Raw genomic sequence first — 20,083 nt, 5'->3', positions numbered from 1 at the left:
TGCTTTGATGTCATTTTTAAACATTTAAAATGAATTCTTGAATCATTTAGTTAATACATATTTCATGAGTAATAGTTGGTTGCCAATTGATATTAGTAAATAAAAACATTTATGTCGTGATAACGTGAGTAACAGCACCCATGACAGTGCAATTTTTTGGCATGGATCTCAGCCTGTGAACCTTTTTGGTGGCTGTCCAGCTCAGCTGAATTGGTGTGCAGGTATTTTTTCTGCCATCCTCTCGTGATAAGAGTGATAACACATGTCACAGAAACTATCCTGCACAGATATACTGTATATAGGCGTGCATTGAGATTTTGGCTTGCCCTTTGACATGCCTTGGGCACAAACAGTCTGAAAACCACTGAAATAAACCATGAAAAAAGAGCCTAAATTGATCTTAAAGCTGCTTATTTTACCTGATGTCATACGTTCATTTTACGCATTAAAAGAAGAAATATAAGCAAACAATACGGGGCTACAGAGGGTTAATCAATGCTGAATATACTGTATTGAGGCTTCAGTCTAAATTATCACAGCACTGACGTATGAGTAAGACCTGCAAATACATTTTTACGTGAGACTCAAGACTCAAGCAGCAGGTGAAGTATCAGTGAAAGAGGAAAATAAGGACAACATGCTGTTAAACTTTCTGTGATTCACTCACTTTTGGCAGAAGAGCTGCCCGCAGTTCCTGCAGTGGTGGCGTCGCTCTGTGAGGGAGAAGCGAACTGTGCAGCCGGAGCAGCTGTCCACCACCTCGTCCTTCACCCAGTGGTCGGCCGCCGAACGGCCCGGCTGGTCGCTAACTGACCAGCTGAAGACCCGACCGCGACCGTCGCCCACCAGGATCTTACTGTGGTCCCTGCAGAGAGGACGGTAACAGAGGGAAGGACAAAAGAGGGGAAGAGGGAGGAGAATAATTCAGCGAGGATGTCTTTGAAAAAGCTCTCAAACAAATATTACAATGCACAAAAACAAAATGAAAGGATTCATCTTTGTCAGTTTGGCGCCTGACGCTCAGCTCTCTTACTTGGAGATGGCGAGGGATGTGATCTCTGCGGGCTGAGCATTGTCCTTGCGATCAAACGCCGTGTGCATGGTGAGTTTGCTCCGGAAGACCAGCTGGCGCTCCCATCTGTAGCCTGCAAGCACACAAACATAAACACTTAAACACAAAGACAAACACACTGACATCAGATCAGTGGACTCTTTAGGATTTGTTTTTCTGACTGGCTCAAGAGCTGATAATCGTTGTCAGAGTTTTAATCGTCAATTTTGTAAAAAACATGTCTAATAACTGGGGTCACCCACCGGCCCTGAGCTGGTTATACGTCCGTGCGTCCATGGTGGAGGGCTGGAGAGGCTGCGGCACTGCGCCCTGACCTGGGTGAGCTGAGTGAGGGTGAGGGACCTTAGTTTGGCCCTCAGAGTAGTTGACGAACACGAAGCCGTCCTTCTCGTCGATGCTGAGCGTGTCTGACCAGCGGTGAGAGTCGTCAGAGCTGCTGTCCATCGACCACGAGGCTCCTGCTCGAGCTGAGGGACCTTAAAGGGAGCGTAGTGACAGAAATGTAAACGTTAGCGTGGCTTCAGCTTCATCAAAAACACAATACCTTTGCTTAACGATAATTTTGCTAAACCAGTAAAACAGTCTGTGAATGCTGATAAGAGGAAGTGTTGGTTGGTACCTCTGGGTCTGTGGACGGTGCTGCCTGGTTGGCTGCCTCCACCTGTGGAGGGGTTACGTGGTGCTTTGGGCTCCTGGCTCAGACTGGGCTCGTCTCCGTCCGACTCACTGCTGTCCTCATCGCCGTTGTGACTCTCGCCACCCTCTGTGAGACGGAAAAAATTCATAACTCTTTTACATGATAACACATTTTCACAGTGAAATTATTGTGCGTATACTCATAAGCCAGCAAAGAAAGGTGAACCAACAAAGTATCTGCAACTTTATGTTAAAATTCTATTACATTCTGGGACATGTCGCTGTATTACTGACACAGAAACCTCTCATCAGGTATTTTTCCCGTTAAGACTCACCAATCTTCTCCTCGCCACAGCAGTCAGGCACATCTGGCTCTACTGGCTCTGGAGCAGGGGTTTCTGGGACTTGGAGGAACTCCATTCTCCAGAACTACAAGACAAATTTAAAGAAAGAGAGTTTGGTGGTTTAGTTAAATTAAGTCACGGTACAATTAACTCCTTGATGACGTGGCAGGAACAGGGATTACAACGAATATTCTGCAGTGCTGTTTATAACTCTGAATTGTTGCCTCTTATATTCTTGTTTTAAAGAAAGCCTACATACACTCACCTGCCACTTTATTAGGTACACCTGTTCAACTGCTTGTTAAGGCAGATAGTTAATCAGACAATCACGTGGCAACAGCTCAATGCATTTAGTCATGTAGACACGGTGAAGACGAGCTGCTGAAGTTCAAACGGAGCATCAAAATGATGAAGAAAGGTGATTTAAGTGACTGTGAACGTGGCATGGTTGTTGGCGCCAGACGGGCTGGTCTGAGTATTTACTGGGATTTTCACACACAACCATCTCTAGGGTTTACAGAGGATGGTCCCAAAAAGAGAAAATATCCAGTGAGCCAAAATGCCTTGTTGATGCCAGAGGTCAGAGGAGAATGGCCAGACTGGTTCAAGATGATAGAAAGGCAACAGGAAGTCAAATAAGCACTGGTTCCAACCAAGGTGTGCAGAAGACCATCTCTGAGGAATGTTTCCAGCACCTTTCTGAATCTATGCCACCAAGAATTAAAACGGGGATCCAACCTGGTACTAGCAAGGTGTACCTAATAAAGTGGTGGGTGAGTGTATTTCTGTCTGCAACATTACGTGGTATCAATCTATGAAGCCTATGTTTACCTGTGTCTCTGACATGTAGCTGCATCACCTGTGAGTCTCTGAATGTTGCATGAATGGAAGTTTTCTGAGTTGGACTAAAATCAGCATTTGGAAAATCATTGATACCTGAAAAAGCACAATAATGTATCTCAGATTAAAGTGGGCATTGTTACCCTGACAACGCCGTCCGAGTGTCCGGTGACGATGACATTCTGCGTGTCCCACTCGTTCATCTCCGACACGCAGCAGCACAGGATCTGCTGGCTGCGCCCTGTGAAGGTGTTGGCGCTGGCGATGGGGCTGCCGTTAATGCTCCACACGTGAATATATGTGCCCGCACAGGACACAATGTCCCCCTACACACACACACACATATGCACACACACATTATGTTTGTCCATCAGCTGCAGAGCTTTATGACACATGATGTAAATGATCCTCTCTATGACTTTGCTCTTTAGCTCATGATTATCGTCCTGGACTAAAAGGACATGTAACGTTATTTCTACAGAGACAGAAGAGAACTTCGTCCTCCAGCTCACCGTCAGTTCATTGATACACAGAGCAGAGACGGGCGCCCTGTGTCCCCTGAGCTGCGTGACGAAGGAAAGCTTGTTGAGGTCCCAGATGATGCAGGTTCGATCCCGCGAGCCGCTGACAACAATGTGGTACGCTGACGACGCTGTCAGACACGTCACAGCGTCCGTGTGGCCCAGCAGCGCCTACGACAGAACAAAGATGTTTAACAGACCCAACTTTCTGACGCCGCTCCGTGGCCTCGTGTTGAGTTTTGTTTGTGTTCTTACCTGTTTGAGCGTGAGTGACTTGGCCCTCTCTTTGGAGGTTCCTGTCTCCCACACACAGATGGCGGTGCTGGTGCCGCCAGTAATAACCAGCTTCAGGTTTGGACATATGGCACAAAGGATCTGACCCCACTCTGACAGACACTCGTACACCACCAGCGCCTGAAACAGGAGATTAGAGACTGGTTGGCTGAGGGGTGCAGAGGTGGAGAAATGCAGATGATGACTCGTCAGTACTGGCTGTTTGGGGCTTTAACTTTGTCCATATCTCAGTAACAAACACCTCCACACTGATCAGCACACACACAGCTGTCTAGTTTGTTTTTAAGTCCTCATTATTGTGACAAATGTAAAGAGAATAGGGCAATAAAAGCACCATCAAGAGAACTGCATTAGACGTCTGTAATGGCTGCTGCTGTAAAACCTGAAAGCTCAGCGCAGTGAGGAAGGTGCATTTCTGTAAAGCACCAGCAGGGGGAGACATTGTCTTTAATAAGTTTTCACATTCACTTGCCAGCTTCAAGGTGAATCTACAGTCGTCCATGTTTTAATTAAACAGTAATATTATTTGTATATATTTGAGAGAAGACGAGTCGCAGGTTTAAATCTCTGACAAACTGTATTTGTTATATAAATGTTACCTTGTCAGATTCGTAGTTAGCCAGACGGCAGCTGAGGTCGGCGTAGCCCCAGGCGAAGGTCTTGCTCCAGGTGGGGGGAACCAGGACTTTGTTTTGCTCCACAGCAAGTATGCCCTTATCAGTGCACACGATCTGTCCCACAGGCTCCTTCAGCTCTGCACACGGGGAACACAAAGACTTATGTGAGTGCTGAGTCTGAAGAGGTTCATGCACTGTGAGGTATAATGGACAGAGTGCGGCACTGTTGGGGTTTCGGTAAAGGGATAGTTGGAGCTTAACTGGTACTGATACTACACTGGACTGATGATTTGTGACTGTGTATGTGTGTACATGTACCTTTGACAGGTGCTAGAGAAGGTCTGAGATTGTCCAGATGATGGAAGAAGATCTTGTCGCTGTTGGAGCTCGGAGGGATGCTTGCTATGTCACCGTTGGCTTTACTGCGTACCCGTTTGGGAGGATGGGGCTTCTTAAACAGCTGAAACACACACACACACACCATCAGTCGGTGAGTAAAGACATAAAGCGAAGGACTATTTTTTTCTACCAATAGCCAAATGCTAATAGATTCTGGCTGTGGTAGTTAGTGCATCCTCACATTGGATTAAAGCCTCTGTAACTGGGCTTTAATAGGCGACAATTTGCCCCAAACACATGTTGTGATAACGCACTTTGGCTGATGAACCTGTGAATAAGTAACTCTTGATCTGTTATGAGTCACGTGTTTGTCTAACAACCAATCAAAATTGTTATAAAATAGTTGGTGGACGGATGGAAAACAGGAAGACAACTGCTAGTGAGGAAAAAATGTTGGCCTGAGGGTGGCATGTTGAGGATATTATCACGCTTGCTGCTGCCAGTGTAGTTAACAACACAGCTGCCCGTGAAAAGGACAGATGTTATTTAAAGCCCGGTACATACTGTGTGATTTTGGGCTGTCCCAGACTAAAGATGACCAAGTGAAAGAAATGTGGCGATATCTTTGGTCATGGCACTAAAGCGGAGGTCCTACGTCGCACAGTGAGAGAGGTGCAAGGACAGCCATCATCACAATCTTGCGATCAAAGACAGTGTCAGAAATTTGGGATGATCACTGCCATGATACTCGTGGGGCAGTTGGATCCATCGCAACCACAATATCTCCAGACATAAGGTTCCTTCTGGGGCGTCATACACCGAACCCTAACTTCTAAACTGGACCAAGACTTTTGTGTGCAGTTACATCCCTACTCCTAGCAGTATTTATATTGTAGTCCAAGTTGAAAAAGTAAACCCTTTTAATGGTAGTACTCTTAGTTGCATTAGTGGTGCTTTTTTTATATCAGCATTAGGGGTACAGAAGCAGTTGATTCATTGTTTAGCCGATATCCGACCTGTTTGGGGATCTGTCCGAAGTTGTTGATGAAGCCGATGGTGGCCGTCTCCTTGAGCGGGTCGTTGATGTTGTAGATGTCCACCTGACCCTCGTAGAACAGGTGGTGGAAGACGTTGACCGCCTCCACGGCCGGTGGACCCTGCTGCTTGTAGCCGAAAATCAGGTCGATCCATTCATGAAGGTGGGCCGATACGTAGTCGCACTCCAACGCCTGGAGAAAGGTGGAGACAGGTTAATGTGTCATCACTGAAACTCCATCTGCTTAAACGGTCACAAGTGGGTTTAATTCGTACCTCTCTGTGGACTCTGATGAACTCCCGGGGGTCGCCCTTGGCCCAAGGTGGCAGGATGACGTCACCCAGCTTGGTGCCATTCTGCTTGGCACCTGGAACATCAAACAACAGGAGGCAGACAGAACATTAATATTCATGCACTCACTTATCTCTGGGTCAGTTTGACTCATGCGTTCCTGAGCTGCTACTGTCCACGCTCACTGATACTGACCCAGGTCGAAGTTGTTGGAGTTGAGCATGAACTCGGGCAGATAGAAGAACTCAGGGATGAGCTCCTTGACGTCGGCCATGTTGTGTTTGGAGGCGGAGAGCCAAGCTTCACGCACGCTGTGGAACATCCTGTCAGCCAGGTCAAAATGACCTCCCTGGTGATCACACAGACACATGGGCAGATGGTCTGACATTAGGGTCCAGACACTTGAGAGCGTCAACAGTTTGTCGTCTGGGCTTTTACGTGAACGCAAAGCCACTGGAAATTTGGCTTGAAATTGTAAACATGCGTGTATGACATCAAATCTGAGCGTCTCATTAAGCATGCACAGAAATCTGAGTGAATCTACTTAAAAACATCTTATTTTGCTGTTAAGGCCATTTTTTAAGAATGTGTAGGCGTGGCAAATCATGTTTTGATTGACAACTCCTTCGTTTTAATTTTTTGCTATTGGGACATCAGGGACATGTGACGTCTGGAGAGGGTGAGGCTGAAGAAGGTACAGTTTCAGCTGCAAGACATAGCTGTTTTACAAAAACCATAGCTTTCTTGGAGAAACTGCTCAACTGGTCTTAGAGGAAATGCAGGCGGCATTTGCAGGAGTTTTTGTGGACGATTCCACCTTGGTCTAAAGGTCTAATCTTGGTGTAATTTTCGATCAAGCCCTCAGTTTAGACAAACGTAAATTCAGTAGTTCAATCTGGCTTCCACCATCTCAGAAATATCTCGAAAATCAGATCATTTCTTTGCAACAAACCTCTGGAAACGGTTCTTCGTGCATTCGAAACCAGTCGTTTAGATTAATGCAACTCTTTGCTCTCTGGCATCAGTAAAAAATCCCTCTCACGCCTTCAGCTCATCCAAAACTCTGCTGCAAGGATCTTGACTCGGACTAGAAAACATGACCACATCACACCAATCCTGGCTTTCCCTACACCGGTTACCTGTTGCTTTTAGAATTGAATTTAAGATTTTATTGATTACTTACAAAGCCCTGAGAGGCTCCAAGTTACAGAACAGACCTATCATTGCCCTATGCTCCTTCCCACACCCTGAGATCTTCTGACGCATCTTGTCTGGTTGTTCCGAGGTCTACATTAATTCACAAAGGTGAAAGAGCCTTTGCAGTCAGAGCTCCTCGACTTTTAAAGCACTACTGAAAACCTACTTGTTTAAACTTGACTTTCAGGGATTTTAACTGCTTTATTATTGCGTGATTTTACTCCGTTATGTGAATTCTGTTTTTATTGCTTTATCTTGTTTTATTGCTTTGTCTTTTATTCGGTTTTGTAAAGCACTTTGTAACTGTTTTGAAAGGTGCTATATAAATAAAGTTTATTACTATTATTATTATAGCTCACTAAAATTGCGTAAAGACGTGTTGGCTTAGACTCAAAGATGCAAATTGAGCAGGAGCAGAGGAGGATTTTTTTGGATTAAAAGTAATTTGTAATACTTTAAGATGCTTCCATCAGACCTTAAAATCTGCCAGAGTCTAAGGAAACAAAACATGTGTCAGAGAAGGAAAAGAAACCCTACAAAAATTTAAAAAGCTGGACTAAAAACAACCTTCCATGATCAGATTTAAACTTCAATTATCTCATCAAATAAACAATTTATACTCTAACTGCACAACATTCATGAGGCGAGGAAAGTTCAGATCAAACCTGAAGTCTGAGGAAAATCTGTGTGAAGGGCTCCATCCGGACCAGGTAAGAGGCTACGATCATGGCTGATGAGTAGTGGGTGCCGTAGTGGTACGCTGGGGTTTCACCTGACAGGACAGAAAACAACACAGTCACTTACACTGAGCAGTGAAAACACAACTTTCTACTTCAAAATTCAAACTTCTGTGACAGAATCGCACCTACGGACATCTCTGTCATGGCAGAACCTCCTTTTATTTACTGTTGTTTTGAATTTCAAAGGTTTAGAGCAGGTTGGATGAGTCAAATAAAATGTGCCACATTAAATTGTGAATTTGGGTTTGTTGTTTTACTATAAACAACCAAAGACTACACTCATTCTTTAATACAGGCCTCATATATGCTTTTTAAAGTTTGACATATTGGGTAAAATAACCAATTTAGTGTGCAAACGCCTCGAGTGTCACTGGCTTCAAATGAGCTGGCTCTTTTTTCTTTACTCAGTGTCTATTTAACTTGAATGAGTACAGATAAAAGTCTTCTCTCTGACTCCTTCCTGTTAAATGCAGTCAAATGTTGACTCATCTCCAAGGTCTCACCGTTGGGGTCTTCCCAGTCCTTGTATCTCTTCTTGTACTGCGTCAGTCTGTCGTCAGTCTGGGCACCCATCGGCTTGGCGAGGTTACGGAACGTCTTGGGGTTGTTCAGGTCCAGCTCCTGGTTAACAACGTGACCAAAACAGGATTAATGACAGAACAGGCATCGGCTTTTCTTGTGGTTAACACTTTTAATTGCCACTGATATTGTCCCAAACCTCTGCGTCATAGTCAGCTAGAATCCAGGGGAAGACGGGATACTGCATCAGGTCGTTGTAGGATCGTCCTGCCAGCGTGTTCAGATGCATCAGGTACTGGAAGTTACTGATTTCTCCTCGCTAGAAAACAGATGGTAGAAAATACATCAGTGCGGCTTATAATTGCTTCTAAGTTGTTTCACTGAACACAAACAAACCGCACCAGAGTTCGTTTGTAACCGGACCGAGACCACCTCTTCAAGAAGGTCTCAGTCTGGTTGTTTTGGCGCACACCTGAGTGTGACTGCTGTGTTCACACCTGCCCAAACGAACCGCACTGAGGGGGCAAACGAACTTGAGTTCTACTGAACTGAACCAAACAGCCTTAGACTAACACATCTAGATTCTTACCTCCCATCTCTGAGTCACTGACTTCTCACCGACCAGCGTGCTGAGGAGCCCCGATCTGAAAAACACCAGCACACAGAGGAGGTTTAGTTAAAACAGCTCACGACTTTGCTGTTTTTCAGCATGTGGGCAGTGAAAAGCACTGGAAAGCATTTTGTTACAAAGCAACTGCTGCATATAATATATGTAGGATGGTGTGACACCAAATTACTCTTGTTCTCTTTTCTTTGCTTTTCTTTTCTCGGTCACTGATTTGATTAATTACAACAGACATCCATAAACATTATTTAGAAAAATACATGAAAAACAAATTAAACTGTGAATACTTATCTGCACATTCCATAAATCATCTCACAGCCTTTAAAGAAGGTCAAACATTTCATTAAAAACTGTGTGTTGGGGACAGAGAGGAGAGGGGAGGAGGTGTTACCCTTGTTCGACGCTGGTGTTGGGCCTCTGGCCTGAAACTGACTCGGAGCTGTCAGCCAGTGAAGGCACCACCGCCAAGAACCTGCAGGGAGTTAATTATAAAATTAAACAAAAATATTACAGTTCCGTTTGACTATGTTTACACTGCACATGTGTAACCTCATGAAACTGACTTGTATTACAGTGATCTTCTCAAAGTAGAAATACTCTGGCGATGAGATGCTTTATGAGAGGCTTGCTGTCTAATCTGAGAATTCTGTTTTAATATTACGCAGTAGTGACCTTTGTAAAATCCCCCTTTCTCCTCAAAGAAGTTTTTACTAACTATTCTTTGTTACTGAAATGTGAGAGCAACAGTGGCAGCTCAGCAGCATGCAGTCACAGCTTGGTGTTTCTATTTGTATTCAGTACCTTTGGTAAACTTTGTTGCGGACTCCTTTCTGGAATGCTAACAAGTAGTTTCTTCCATCTGCAGAGAAAACTTCCACCGCCATGGGCTGAAAGGTGACGACACACAAGACATTTAATCATCATTGGTAAACACTAAAGATGAAAGAGGTGGAGTGTTGATGCTGCCATACCCAGAGCATGTTAAGATACTCAATATAAATGTCTAATGAGATGGTGTTTATTGGTGCTGCAGCATGTGTGTATGTGTGGATGCTGACCTGCAGCAGGTAGCGTCTCTTGTGCACTTCCTTGATGTCCTCGTAGGCGAAGATGCTGCAGGTTCTCTTCAGCTGGCTCTGTCCTTGTCTCGCTCCTCTGGGGATGATGGCCTCATGCAAACTGGACAAACAACAGACAGTTATGCATTACAGTTTACCCACAAATCACTTTTATCGACAAAGGCTTAACGTCACGTCACAAACACTCACAGCTTCCCTTACAGAGAGATTATGTAAATCTATTTCTTAATGCTAAAAACACCAAGATATGCAAGACAAAGAAAAAGAAAATGACTGATGTGATTCCATTTCATGGCAAAAAAATGCAACATAACTGAAAGAAATGTAGGTGACACTGGGGTTAGCTAATTACTTTTGTTATTAATCAAAGTGGCAATTATTTAATGCATTATTCAATGAATAATTAATTTATAAACTAACTAAAATACTTTCAAATAAAATCAAAAAATCAAAAATAATCTCAGCCTAAAGTGACTTCAATTAACAGTCATAAAAAATTAATTTCCAGTGAAAAAGGAAGAGAAAATTGTCATCTTTGTCAATTTTTGTCATTTTATTTGATAAATGACAATTAATAAAACTGTCATCATTACATATTTGTTTTTATCAACCTACGAGCTAATTTATTTATCAATTCAGTCCTCGAAAACTCCATGTTTTGACTGTGTGGACGCTGACGAGAGGGTAAAACAGTACAACAACTGCAGGGAAACACAGTGAAATCAAAGCAGCATCTGTTGGTTATTTTCGTGTTGTGTCTCGAAGGAACAGGCAGAGTAAGATTCCTAAAAAAAGATAAACATGTCATATCTCTGCTGAGTTTTCACAACGCATGCTCTATCAGCAGCATTACATCACTCCAGCAGCAGAAACTCCCACTGCAGCGTCCAGAGCAATGATGTCATCTTTTATTCGGGGAAGGAAAGTACAGTAAGTGTGTCATCTGTCAGCTGCAGCTTCAGGATTAATCACGTAGCGCTGGTGTAATATCCTGATTCTCCTACAGGTGTCCGGACCGCCATGTAAAGTGACAGATACAGAAGCTTGGACCTACTTGGGGGGCAGCGTGTCGATGTCCCTGATCTCTCTGGACACGGTCATGGTGTAGCCATCGATGACGTAGAAGTGCTCTTTCCCAAACAGCAGCAGACCCTCGCTGGTGTCCAGACCCTGAACCCTGGCACAGCGGTACATGTGCTGAATCTGGAACAGCGAGTGTAAGAAACAACAGCACATTAATTACCTAAAGTTTAGAGAAAGCAGCTTCCTCATGAGAAGTCGTGAGCCTGAATTCCTCCAGGCAAAAATCAGTGAAGAAGGAATAAATGAGGGGGAAGACGTACTTTCCCCTCACTCAGATATGGCCTTGAGCAAAGAACTTAATCCAAATGTGTTGAGCTGCTCGTGGGAAGAAGCAGTGTTTGATTAATAGGCTGGTGTGTCCTGTTAGTGTTTGTGTGAACAAAACAATGTAGGAAATAAACATCACCCAGAAATTTAAGCAATAAGGTTCACATTGTCAGTTCATTTGAAAGAGGACTCAGTTCTCTTTCCAGTCAACTTCAGCTCTGATGGGGCCTCAGTCCTCTTTCTGTTCACACTATAGCCTATTTATAATATATATTGACACAGTTTTGTTTTTACTTTGACGTGGTGCTGCAGTGCAGTTACGACGCCCTCGCTTTCAGATGAACTTAAAATACAGGGGGTATACAGGAGATGACGGTATCAGTGTACGGCGATTCGTTCAGTCGAAATTCACCATTCACAATTAATTCACCAAGTTAGATTTAAACATGAGCTCTTTCCCCTGTGGTCTCTCTCTGCTGTTGAGGGCACGACATGGGCCAGCCGTTCATATTACTATGATGTTATCCCCACCACTCACTGTCATCTCAGCTGCCTGTTGCACTAGACTGACCTCTGGTGGCGCATGATGTGCACTACATGCCAAAAAACTCATTGCAAACTCTTCAGTATGAGGTTAAAAGAAAGATGAGCATCTGTATTTATTAATGTACTGAAATTTATACCGTCAGGATTTTTAAATACCCTGGTACACCATCATGTTGTGATACCGCCTAACCCTATTTTTTAGCTTGTAGGCAAACTGGCAGTGGCTGACAAGACGTTAGAGGAACTTTGCTGTTAGCCGTTAGCGGTGTCTGTATTAACTCTATAGGCCCGTTTCCATCACAGGAACTTTGCGGTAATTTTACGGGGCCGGGGCCGTTGGTGCATGTCTCCACCGCAGGAACCACCCCCAAAGGACAGAGTTCCGGAACTTTTACAGGGGCTAAACAAGTCCCTGCCTCGGAGTAGGTACTCAGAACGGCCCCGAAACACTCCTGGCTGGGGCTTGGGGATTACTTGGTGCTGATTGGATATACTCACGGAGGGATGTGATGTCAACAGAAAGCAACAAAATAGCCGGCGTATTTAAAACTCAGCAGACGAGGGTTAGCTCGTTCATATAGCTTCCGCCGCCATCTAAAAAAAACCTCACTAAATGGCCTGTGAAAAAAATATTTTTTTCCAGCGGATATCTTAGTTACAACATGATTGAGCTAGCAAAGCAGTTTTGTGTTTCTATGTGTGGTATTTATTCAGTTATGCGAAGTCACGATGTCTAGAAAGCATCAGCTAACAGCAGCAGCAAAGCTAACATCAGGACGTCATCTGTTAAAAGCCTCCCGTTGTGGGATACGACATGAAACTACTCGAGTTAGCTCAATCATGTTGTAACTAAGACATCCGCTGGAAAAAATATTTTTTTCACGGGCCATTTAGTGAGTTATTACAGACACCGCTATGGACTAACGGCGTCCCTGCGTCGCCCCGGTCAAAATGGTCGTGCAACGATTACGTCACATCCAGAGCCCGGTAACTTTACAGGAACCTTCCTCGTACTCCGCTCTCTCAGTGGAGACACGGCGGTTGAGAGGGCCGAGCGAGAGGACGTTCCTGTAGTAGTTCCTGCCCCCCAAATAGTACCAGGAACTTCTTCAGTGGAAACGGGCCTATTAACTCAATATACGGTCAGTGAAAAAAATATTTTTTCCAGCGGATATCTTAGTTACAACATGATTGAGCTAGCAAAGCAGTTTTGTGTTTCTATGTGTGGTATGTATTCAGTTATGGGAAGTCACGATGTCTAGAAAGCATCAGCTAACAGCAGCAGCAAAGCTAACATCAGGACGTCATCTGTTAAAAGCCTCCCGTTGTGGGATACGACATGAAACTACTCCAGTTAGCTCAATCATGTTGTAACTAAGACCTCCGCTGGAAAAAATATTTTTTTCACAGACCGTTTATTGAGTTATTACAGACACCGCTAACGGCCAACAGCTAACTACGTCCCTACGCCCCTATGTCGCCCCGGTCAGAATGGTCGCGCAACGATTACGTCACATACAGAGCCCGGTAACTTTACAGGAACCTTCCTCCTACTCCACTCTCTCATTGGGGACACGGCGGTTGAGAGGGCCGAGCGAGAGGACGTTCCTGTAAAGTTCCTGCTCCCCAAATAGTACCAGGAACTTCTTCAGTGGAAACGGGCCTTAAGCTTCAGGGTAGGTTTACATCCAGAAACTGCACTCTACCATGTTTGCTGTAACAACTTTTCCTGTGATAATGATGATGCTGGAGGTTTCACGTTTCTTTGCTGGTGTTGTGCTAAAGTCTGTTTCCCCGTCGATACTGTAGACTGTATATAAAGATGGATGACATTACAGCTCCCCAGAGGTGAAGCCAAAAGAACTCTATCACCCCCTGGTGTCTGGCTGCAGTACAGGCCATAAACCTGGGACATGGACCAAACTACAGTACATACTACGTACATGTCAGATACATTTCTTCCACGGATAGCTTCTGTCATTTTAAGTACTTCCTATCACGCTGATGTAAGTTTGATATGCTCGCAATTGGTCGAACTGGTATTTGGGTGGGAACTTGGGGACTCTGGCTCCAAATGACGTCACCAGCACAAGATGCAGCGGCTGTATGCGGGATATTTTGGCTTCACTTTTGTATAGTGGGGGTGAGTGGAGATGCGTCATTCATACTTATATACAGAGTATAGTTACTCTAGTTACTGTTTCCTGTATGAGACAGCAACTGACTTTTGTATTAGTGATGTACCTAACTTAGTTTGCCCGATGTAGGTTTGAATCTAAGATTCCATTGTATGCTGTAGTCCCCTTAAAGGATAACTTCGGTATTTTTCAACCTGGGCTCTATTTCCCCATGTGTATGTGTGCATATGATTCATAGGTACATCTCATTCTAAAATTGGTTCAGTATTGAGGGAGGCGGATGCAGCCGGGAGCTGCGGAATGAGCTAAAACGGTAACGGGGACAAATGTGTCCCGTATAAGTTTGCGCATTAAAAGTGGTTTTTTCCGCCACTGACCGGTTCAGATCGCCAGTGTTATCTCTGTAATTAGCATACTAAGCGTTTCCCTTACCCTTCACTTCCTCTGGGCTGTGTGTGACGTCATCTCGCGAGAGCTTTGCTTGTTGCCGGAAGAAAACAGAGGAGCCATGCTGAGCGCCGCTCAGAGTGGTGCTGGTTGTCCCGGAGTACAGCTGAGAGTTTTATCGATTGAAAACAATGGTTCGTGTTTGTGCTTATCCGGATTGCAAGAACAGGACGTCGCGCAACACCCCGTAGAGCTTTCATAGGCTGCCTTTGTCGGATGGCGAGATGCTGAAGTTGTGGCTAGTTGTGCTACAAATGGATGCTAACACTCCTGTCCAGACACTGCGCCTTGCAGACCATCGGGTCTGCAGTGCTCACTTCTCCCAAGATGACTACTGCCAGCCGAAGAAGAGAAGACATCCAATCGGGATGCATATGGGACGCATTTGCCCCCATTATCGTTTTAGCTCGTTTCGCGCCTCAATACTGAACCAATTTTAGTACGAGTTGTACCTGTGAATCATATGCACACATACACATGGGGAAATAGGGCCCAGGTTGAAAAATACAGAAGTTGTCCTTTAAGTAGAGGAATGTGAAAACACCTTTCCTGTGACAAACTTTGCACAGATACAAGTCAGTTTAGTCAAGATCAAATATTTAACGGGTAATAAACATCAGATAAACTAATTTTTTTGAGTGGAGATGGACTTTAAGGAAGGTAGTGCTATGCCAAAAAAAAAAAAAAAGACACACACAAAATCTGTACTTGTATGCTGCAATGAAAATAAACTCAGCTCTAATTTAATTAATACATAAATCCCTAATACTTAGAAAATATAAAAGAATAGCAGGTGCAGAAAATAAGGTTATATCACTGATATGTTTCAGCACAGATTAACTAATTACATTTTCTCCACCACACAATATAAATTCATTTTTAAAAGGCTCTGTGTGAAACACTGGACACTGATTTTAGCCTCCAGCAGTGATGAAATTGGAGTAGTAAACAATGTGATTTAATTATGTCTGAGTGTCCCTTCCTGACCTTCTCTCCCTCCTCCAGGAGGCGCAGCAGAGACGTATTGTCGGTCCTCTGCTCCTCCTCGGGGCCTCCTGACTCCAACAGCTGCTCCTGAAGCTGCTCCTGACTGTCCTCGTCTGCCCCGTCCGCTGTGGACCGAGACCTCTTCAGAGGAGCCTTCACCAGGCCTGGAGGGCACGGTAACAGCATCATGTCAGAGACAAAGCAACACTCCGAAAGGAAGAGCTTAGAGCAAAAAAACCTGGTAAGAACCTTTTCAAGTTACAACAAAGTATTGCTTGGTATCGTCTCTGTACCTTTGACTCTTGCGATGGTGTCCTCTCCGTGCTCGGGCTCATGCTGTGTGGTCTCTCCTTCAGTGGTGTGCTCCACAGAGTGCTGGTACATGCCGGGGTTTCCAGACAGCAAGCGGACGTAGTACTCCTTACTGTCGTAGCTGATGGCTCGCCGGTAACGGAGAGGCTTCTGGAGGGGGGTGAAAAAGAAAAGTGTTTGTCAAACAACGGACTCCATCACTACAAGGAAAACACCTTTGGGTTAAGAAAGTTGACTAAGTTTAAGTGAAAGTAAGAGCATAAAGGGAGAGTTCTGTCATCAATACTGCTGCATAGAAACCCACGCAAACATTTTCAGGATGCAGTGCGTGAACATCAGAACCAGGGCCTTTAAAGTCACCTTATCATATTTAGTTGGGACGCTTTATTGACTTCAAAGTAAAGGGATCTGGGATGATATTTTAACACTTACATGCAGAAGATGTTACAAAATGTCACTCACAGTTAGTTTAATTACAAAGACGTTCACTCTTAAAATGTGAGCTATGTCAAACCAGCATCAGGTTGGTTCTAAAATTATCTGCAGTTATCACCAGCCTCATCTCTAACACCCATAACGTGGTGCACATGTAGAAATTCATTTTCTGTGGGACAGTAGCCAGGATGCTCTTCTTCCAGGCAGTCGTACTCTATGTATTTTGATGGGATACTAGAGGTTGTCCAAGTATTGTTATCAGCCGAACTTGACTCCGATAGTGGCTGATGGCTCTGCAGCCTCCACTGGTTTTATATTCAGTGATCCATATTTATTTATTATCAAGGTATTTATTACTTTGACTTGGATGTTTAGTTCAACAGTTATCCAGTTTTCTAATAAAGATTGTTAATTTCCGACGCTGTAAATTGTTTTCCCCGGGGGATGGAGGTTGGTAACGGCTGATTAATTTAAAAAAAATCCACTAACAGTCGACCTCAACGGGATACAACCTCTAAGTCACAGCAAAACGGAAGTACTGGGTCAGCTAGACGAATACATGTCCACATGCAAACGTACACACAACCAAACACATCAAAAACAGCTCAGACAAATTTCCTGTTCCTTAAATCTGTCATCAAGGCATCAAACTGACCACAAATACTTTTCACCCTGCAGGCACACATAAAAACACAGGGTGAGTTTTAAACAGGAAGGCCGTCAAATCCACAGCAAGTCCAAGTTTTTACTGCACGAGAGCTGAACCAGCAGGACCAGGCTTCAAATCAAACCCGTCAACTCATGGAGAGAACTGCAGCAGCTCTCAAAGCATGTTTGTTACTATCATGCAGTCACACCAGGCACCAACAGCTCAGTTATTTTTATCCTGTGGACTTCAGGAAGGTACCTGGGCGCGGTCAAGGACCTCAGCCAGGGCTGAGGGTACCAGGGGCACCAGAGGGGAACAAGAGGGCTGGAGGATGTAAACAGAAGAAGGATGAGGGGTTGAAATGTCAGTCGACGTATTCGTAAAGTAGAGATCTGCAATCTGGTTCCATGACCCTGAATTTATACATATATGTTTGATGATTCCTAAAAGAGCCCCTTAAAAGCTGTATACAGAAATACTGTTCATATAAAACTAGAAATGCCGCTTGACCGCTTTCTACAACTACTGCCATCGATACCTCGAGCAAGGCAGGAAGCCCCAACTGCTGAGCTGAAATACTCAATGACCAAGTCAGGCTAATGGCTAGTAATAGTATTCAGCTGCGAGGCACAAGTGTGTGACTTTGTCCGACAGCCTGCGACTGCTCCCCGAGCATGTCTAAATTATGCATTATGATTAAGCCTGGGGGACTTTGGATTTAATTATAGCAGGTCGATTAAAGGGGCCATGAGCCAGATATTCGTCCCCAGAAGGGCTCTGAAGACTCTCATGAACTCATGACCGTTACATCCAAATCCACCGAGCAAGGTTGCATTACGTGATCAATCCAGGGTCATTGTCAGAGCATTAAGATTCTAACTTCTCTTGAATCACGTCTGGCTGCTTGTGTTGTTGGTAATCTGGACATTCTTTTAATTTTCTCTGAGTAAAATCAAAAGGTAAGTGCTTAAAATGTAAAAGGAGGCTGATATCCACACAATCCTAACAGGACATGCCCGAGAGCGACGTCTTTGTATCATGCCGACCAAACAAATCATTGAGTGAAGAGAGGCGCCCGTTGGCAAACAGAGAGGAGGGATTATTTGTAGAGCAAACAAAGCTAAATGTGTCTCTGGCGGTGCCAGGAAAAGTGAGCCACCGGCTGTTGATGTCACTTCCTCACATGACACCAAAGAGCTCGTCCAAGAGCAGCTCTATTTCAGGAGAGCTATTCTTAAGAGTTCACGACTCTGCGGGGGATTGGTCGAAGTTACGGACACAATGGAGGAAATATTTTTAAGAATAATCAGAATTTATTTAAGGTGCTTTCAAAGTAGAAGTATTCTAACTACAGGTGTTTGTGCGAATGTTTCCTTTACTTAACATATCATTCTTTAGCATGCTATTACATCTGTAAGACTAAGGTGATTTTCATATTATGTATGTTGTTATGTTCATATTATGTTGGCCCTACAGGTGTGAAAAGAGCACCAATCACAAGATCCCAAGCCCATAGAATGAGTCGACCTTCACATTGTGTTCACTGTGGTTTATATTTAGGAGATAATGTAAAGTATGACCCTCTCGCCTGCCTCCCTACTTTATCACTCCTGGCCGTGCAGTTCAGAGGATGAGATCTGCACGTGTTGCACTCACAGGCAGGTGTCGGAGGAGACTGGCGGTGCTGAGAATCGCCTCTGCAACTCTACATGCCAACTGCTACCTGAATAAAATAGCAGTCCACTTAGGTGTTTTCGTTCTGTTGGTTTTTCAAACCTGACACGAACCGAATCTAAGTACACATAACCGTACTCTAGACCACATTTCCAAGTGGACTCAGGCATAGATCAGCATATAAACGTACTGGACTTTGGGGTCAGGTGCATTCAGATCTGGTCCTGGGTCTTCATGTGAAAGCCTCCTAATAAATAACATGATTATTGTAGAGTCACACTAACAACTGGATGTTGCTACTTGTACTGTGTTACAGCCCTGTGACTTTGATTCTTGCACTATTCTGGGGATCAACTTACTGTAAATTATTCTTGATTAAAGCATCAGCAAAATGTATAAAATGCAAATAGACTGTAAGTCTCTTTCTGTGGGCGTCACATTTTGTGTAACTGGCCGGGTGGGTCAACGACACATGTAACTAGCTGCTAGCTAGTCGGTGAAGATCCTCAGTCGTCCAGGTCATGGTAATCATAAGAGCTATATTGTAGGCAACTGGACTTGCTTGAGTTTCCTGAAGACATTTCACCTCTCTTTGAAGAGGCGTCTTGGGATCCCTTCCCAGACTACTGAACAACCATTCTCACCTGGACCCATCTGATCCTAACAACACAAGATGGCCGGGTGGGTCAACGACACATGTAACCGTTTAAAGCCTGTGACTCCACACCAGTCTGCTACAACTGAAGATGAGAGGTGAAAAATCTTCAAGAAACTCCATATAGCGCTTATGAGCTGCTAGCTAGAGCTCTGATTCTCTGCCCAAGCCTGACTGGGCTTCACCTAGGCTGACCAAACGTCCTCTTTTGCCCGGACATGTCCACTTTTCACGTCCTGTCCGGGGCGTCTGGGGGGTGTTTATAAATTGATGATAATGTCCGGTTTTCCTTGTGTGTGTGAGTGTGTGTGTGTGCCTGCCTAATCCCAGAGAGGCTGCCTTATCGGCGGATCTCCAACACTCACAACGAGGAAGCAGCAGACACCCACGGCGCAGCATTATTCTAAGCTTCCAAGATGCCGAAGCGCAAGTGCAGCTTCATAAATGAACTGCAGAAAAAAATCCCAATTTACCGTCCCGACCCGGTTGGGATATATGGGAGGCTGAGTGCACCGTGTGCAAAGCTGGCACATATGATTCTATGTCTAATAAAGGTGCCGGGGACCTCAAAGTTGGATTTTCTAATACAGAAGAGGTATTATTTAGAACATTATTTCATGTTATTTATTTGTCCTGTAAGACTTGAAAAGATAGCTATTATTTTACAAGTTGATTTTTCTAATACAGAAGAGACATTATTCCTATCATTATTTCATTCCATAGATTATACATTTATTTTA

General features: G+C 44.2%; 1 protein-coding gene across 1 annotated transcript in view; it reads right to left on the bottom strand.

Annotated features, from left to right (window-relative positions):
- The window catches only part of wdfy3 (WD repeat and FYVE domain containing 3), a 147,989-nt gene that overhangs the window by 4,872 nt on the left and 123,034 nt on the right, over positions 1-20,083 (bottom strand). The window contains exons 44-66 of the mRNA XM_049578656.1: positions 15,912-16,080; positions 15,619-15,782; positions 11,205-11,353; positions 10,130-10,250; positions 9,873-9,958; positions 9,463-9,543; positions 9,036-9,090; positions 8,646-8,765; positions 8,431-8,548; positions 7,853-7,959; positions 6,186-6,339; positions 5,975-6,066; positions 5,680-5,892; positions 4,643-4,784; positions 4,307-4,461; positions 3,669-3,827; positions 3,405-3,584; positions 3,036-3,218; positions 2,044-2,137; positions 1,692-1,835; positions 1,315-1,548; positions 1,034-1,145; positions 668-865 (exon numbers count right to left, since the gene is read on the bottom strand). Of these exons, the coding sequence (XP_049434613.1) occupies positions 668-865; positions 1,034-1,145; positions 1,315-1,548; positions 1,692-1,835; positions 2,044-2,137; positions 3,036-3,218; positions 3,405-3,584; positions 3,669-3,827; positions 4,307-4,461; positions 4,643-4,784; positions 5,680-5,892; positions 5,975-6,066; positions 6,186-6,339; positions 7,853-7,959; positions 8,431-8,548; positions 8,646-8,765; positions 9,036-9,090; positions 9,463-9,543; positions 9,873-9,958; positions 10,130-10,250; positions 11,205-11,353; positions 15,619-15,782; positions 15,912-16,080 (3,230 nt within the window). The remainder of the gene's footprint in view (positions 1-667; positions 866-1,033; positions 1,146-1,314; positions 1,549-1,691; positions 1,836-2,043; positions 2,138-3,035; positions 3,219-3,404; positions 3,585-3,668; positions 3,828-4,306; positions 4,462-4,642; positions 4,785-5,679; positions 5,893-5,974; positions 6,067-6,185; positions 6,340-7,852; positions 7,960-8,430; positions 8,549-8,645; positions 8,766-9,035; positions 9,091-9,462; positions 9,544-9,872; positions 9,959-10,129; positions 10,251-11,204; positions 11,354-15,618; positions 15,783-15,911; positions 16,081-20,083) is intronic.

Source organism: Epinephelus fuscoguttatus, linkage group LG6 (assembly GCF_011397635.1).
Source record: "Epinephelus fuscoguttatus linkage group LG6, E.fuscoguttatus.final_Chr_v1".
NCBI classification, from domain to species: Eukaryota; Metazoa; Chordata; class Actinopteri; order Perciformes; family Serranidae; genus Epinephelus; species Epinephelus fuscoguttatus.
Note: the sequence above shows the minus strand (reverse complement) of the source record. Positions and strands in the feature narration are given on the sequence as shown.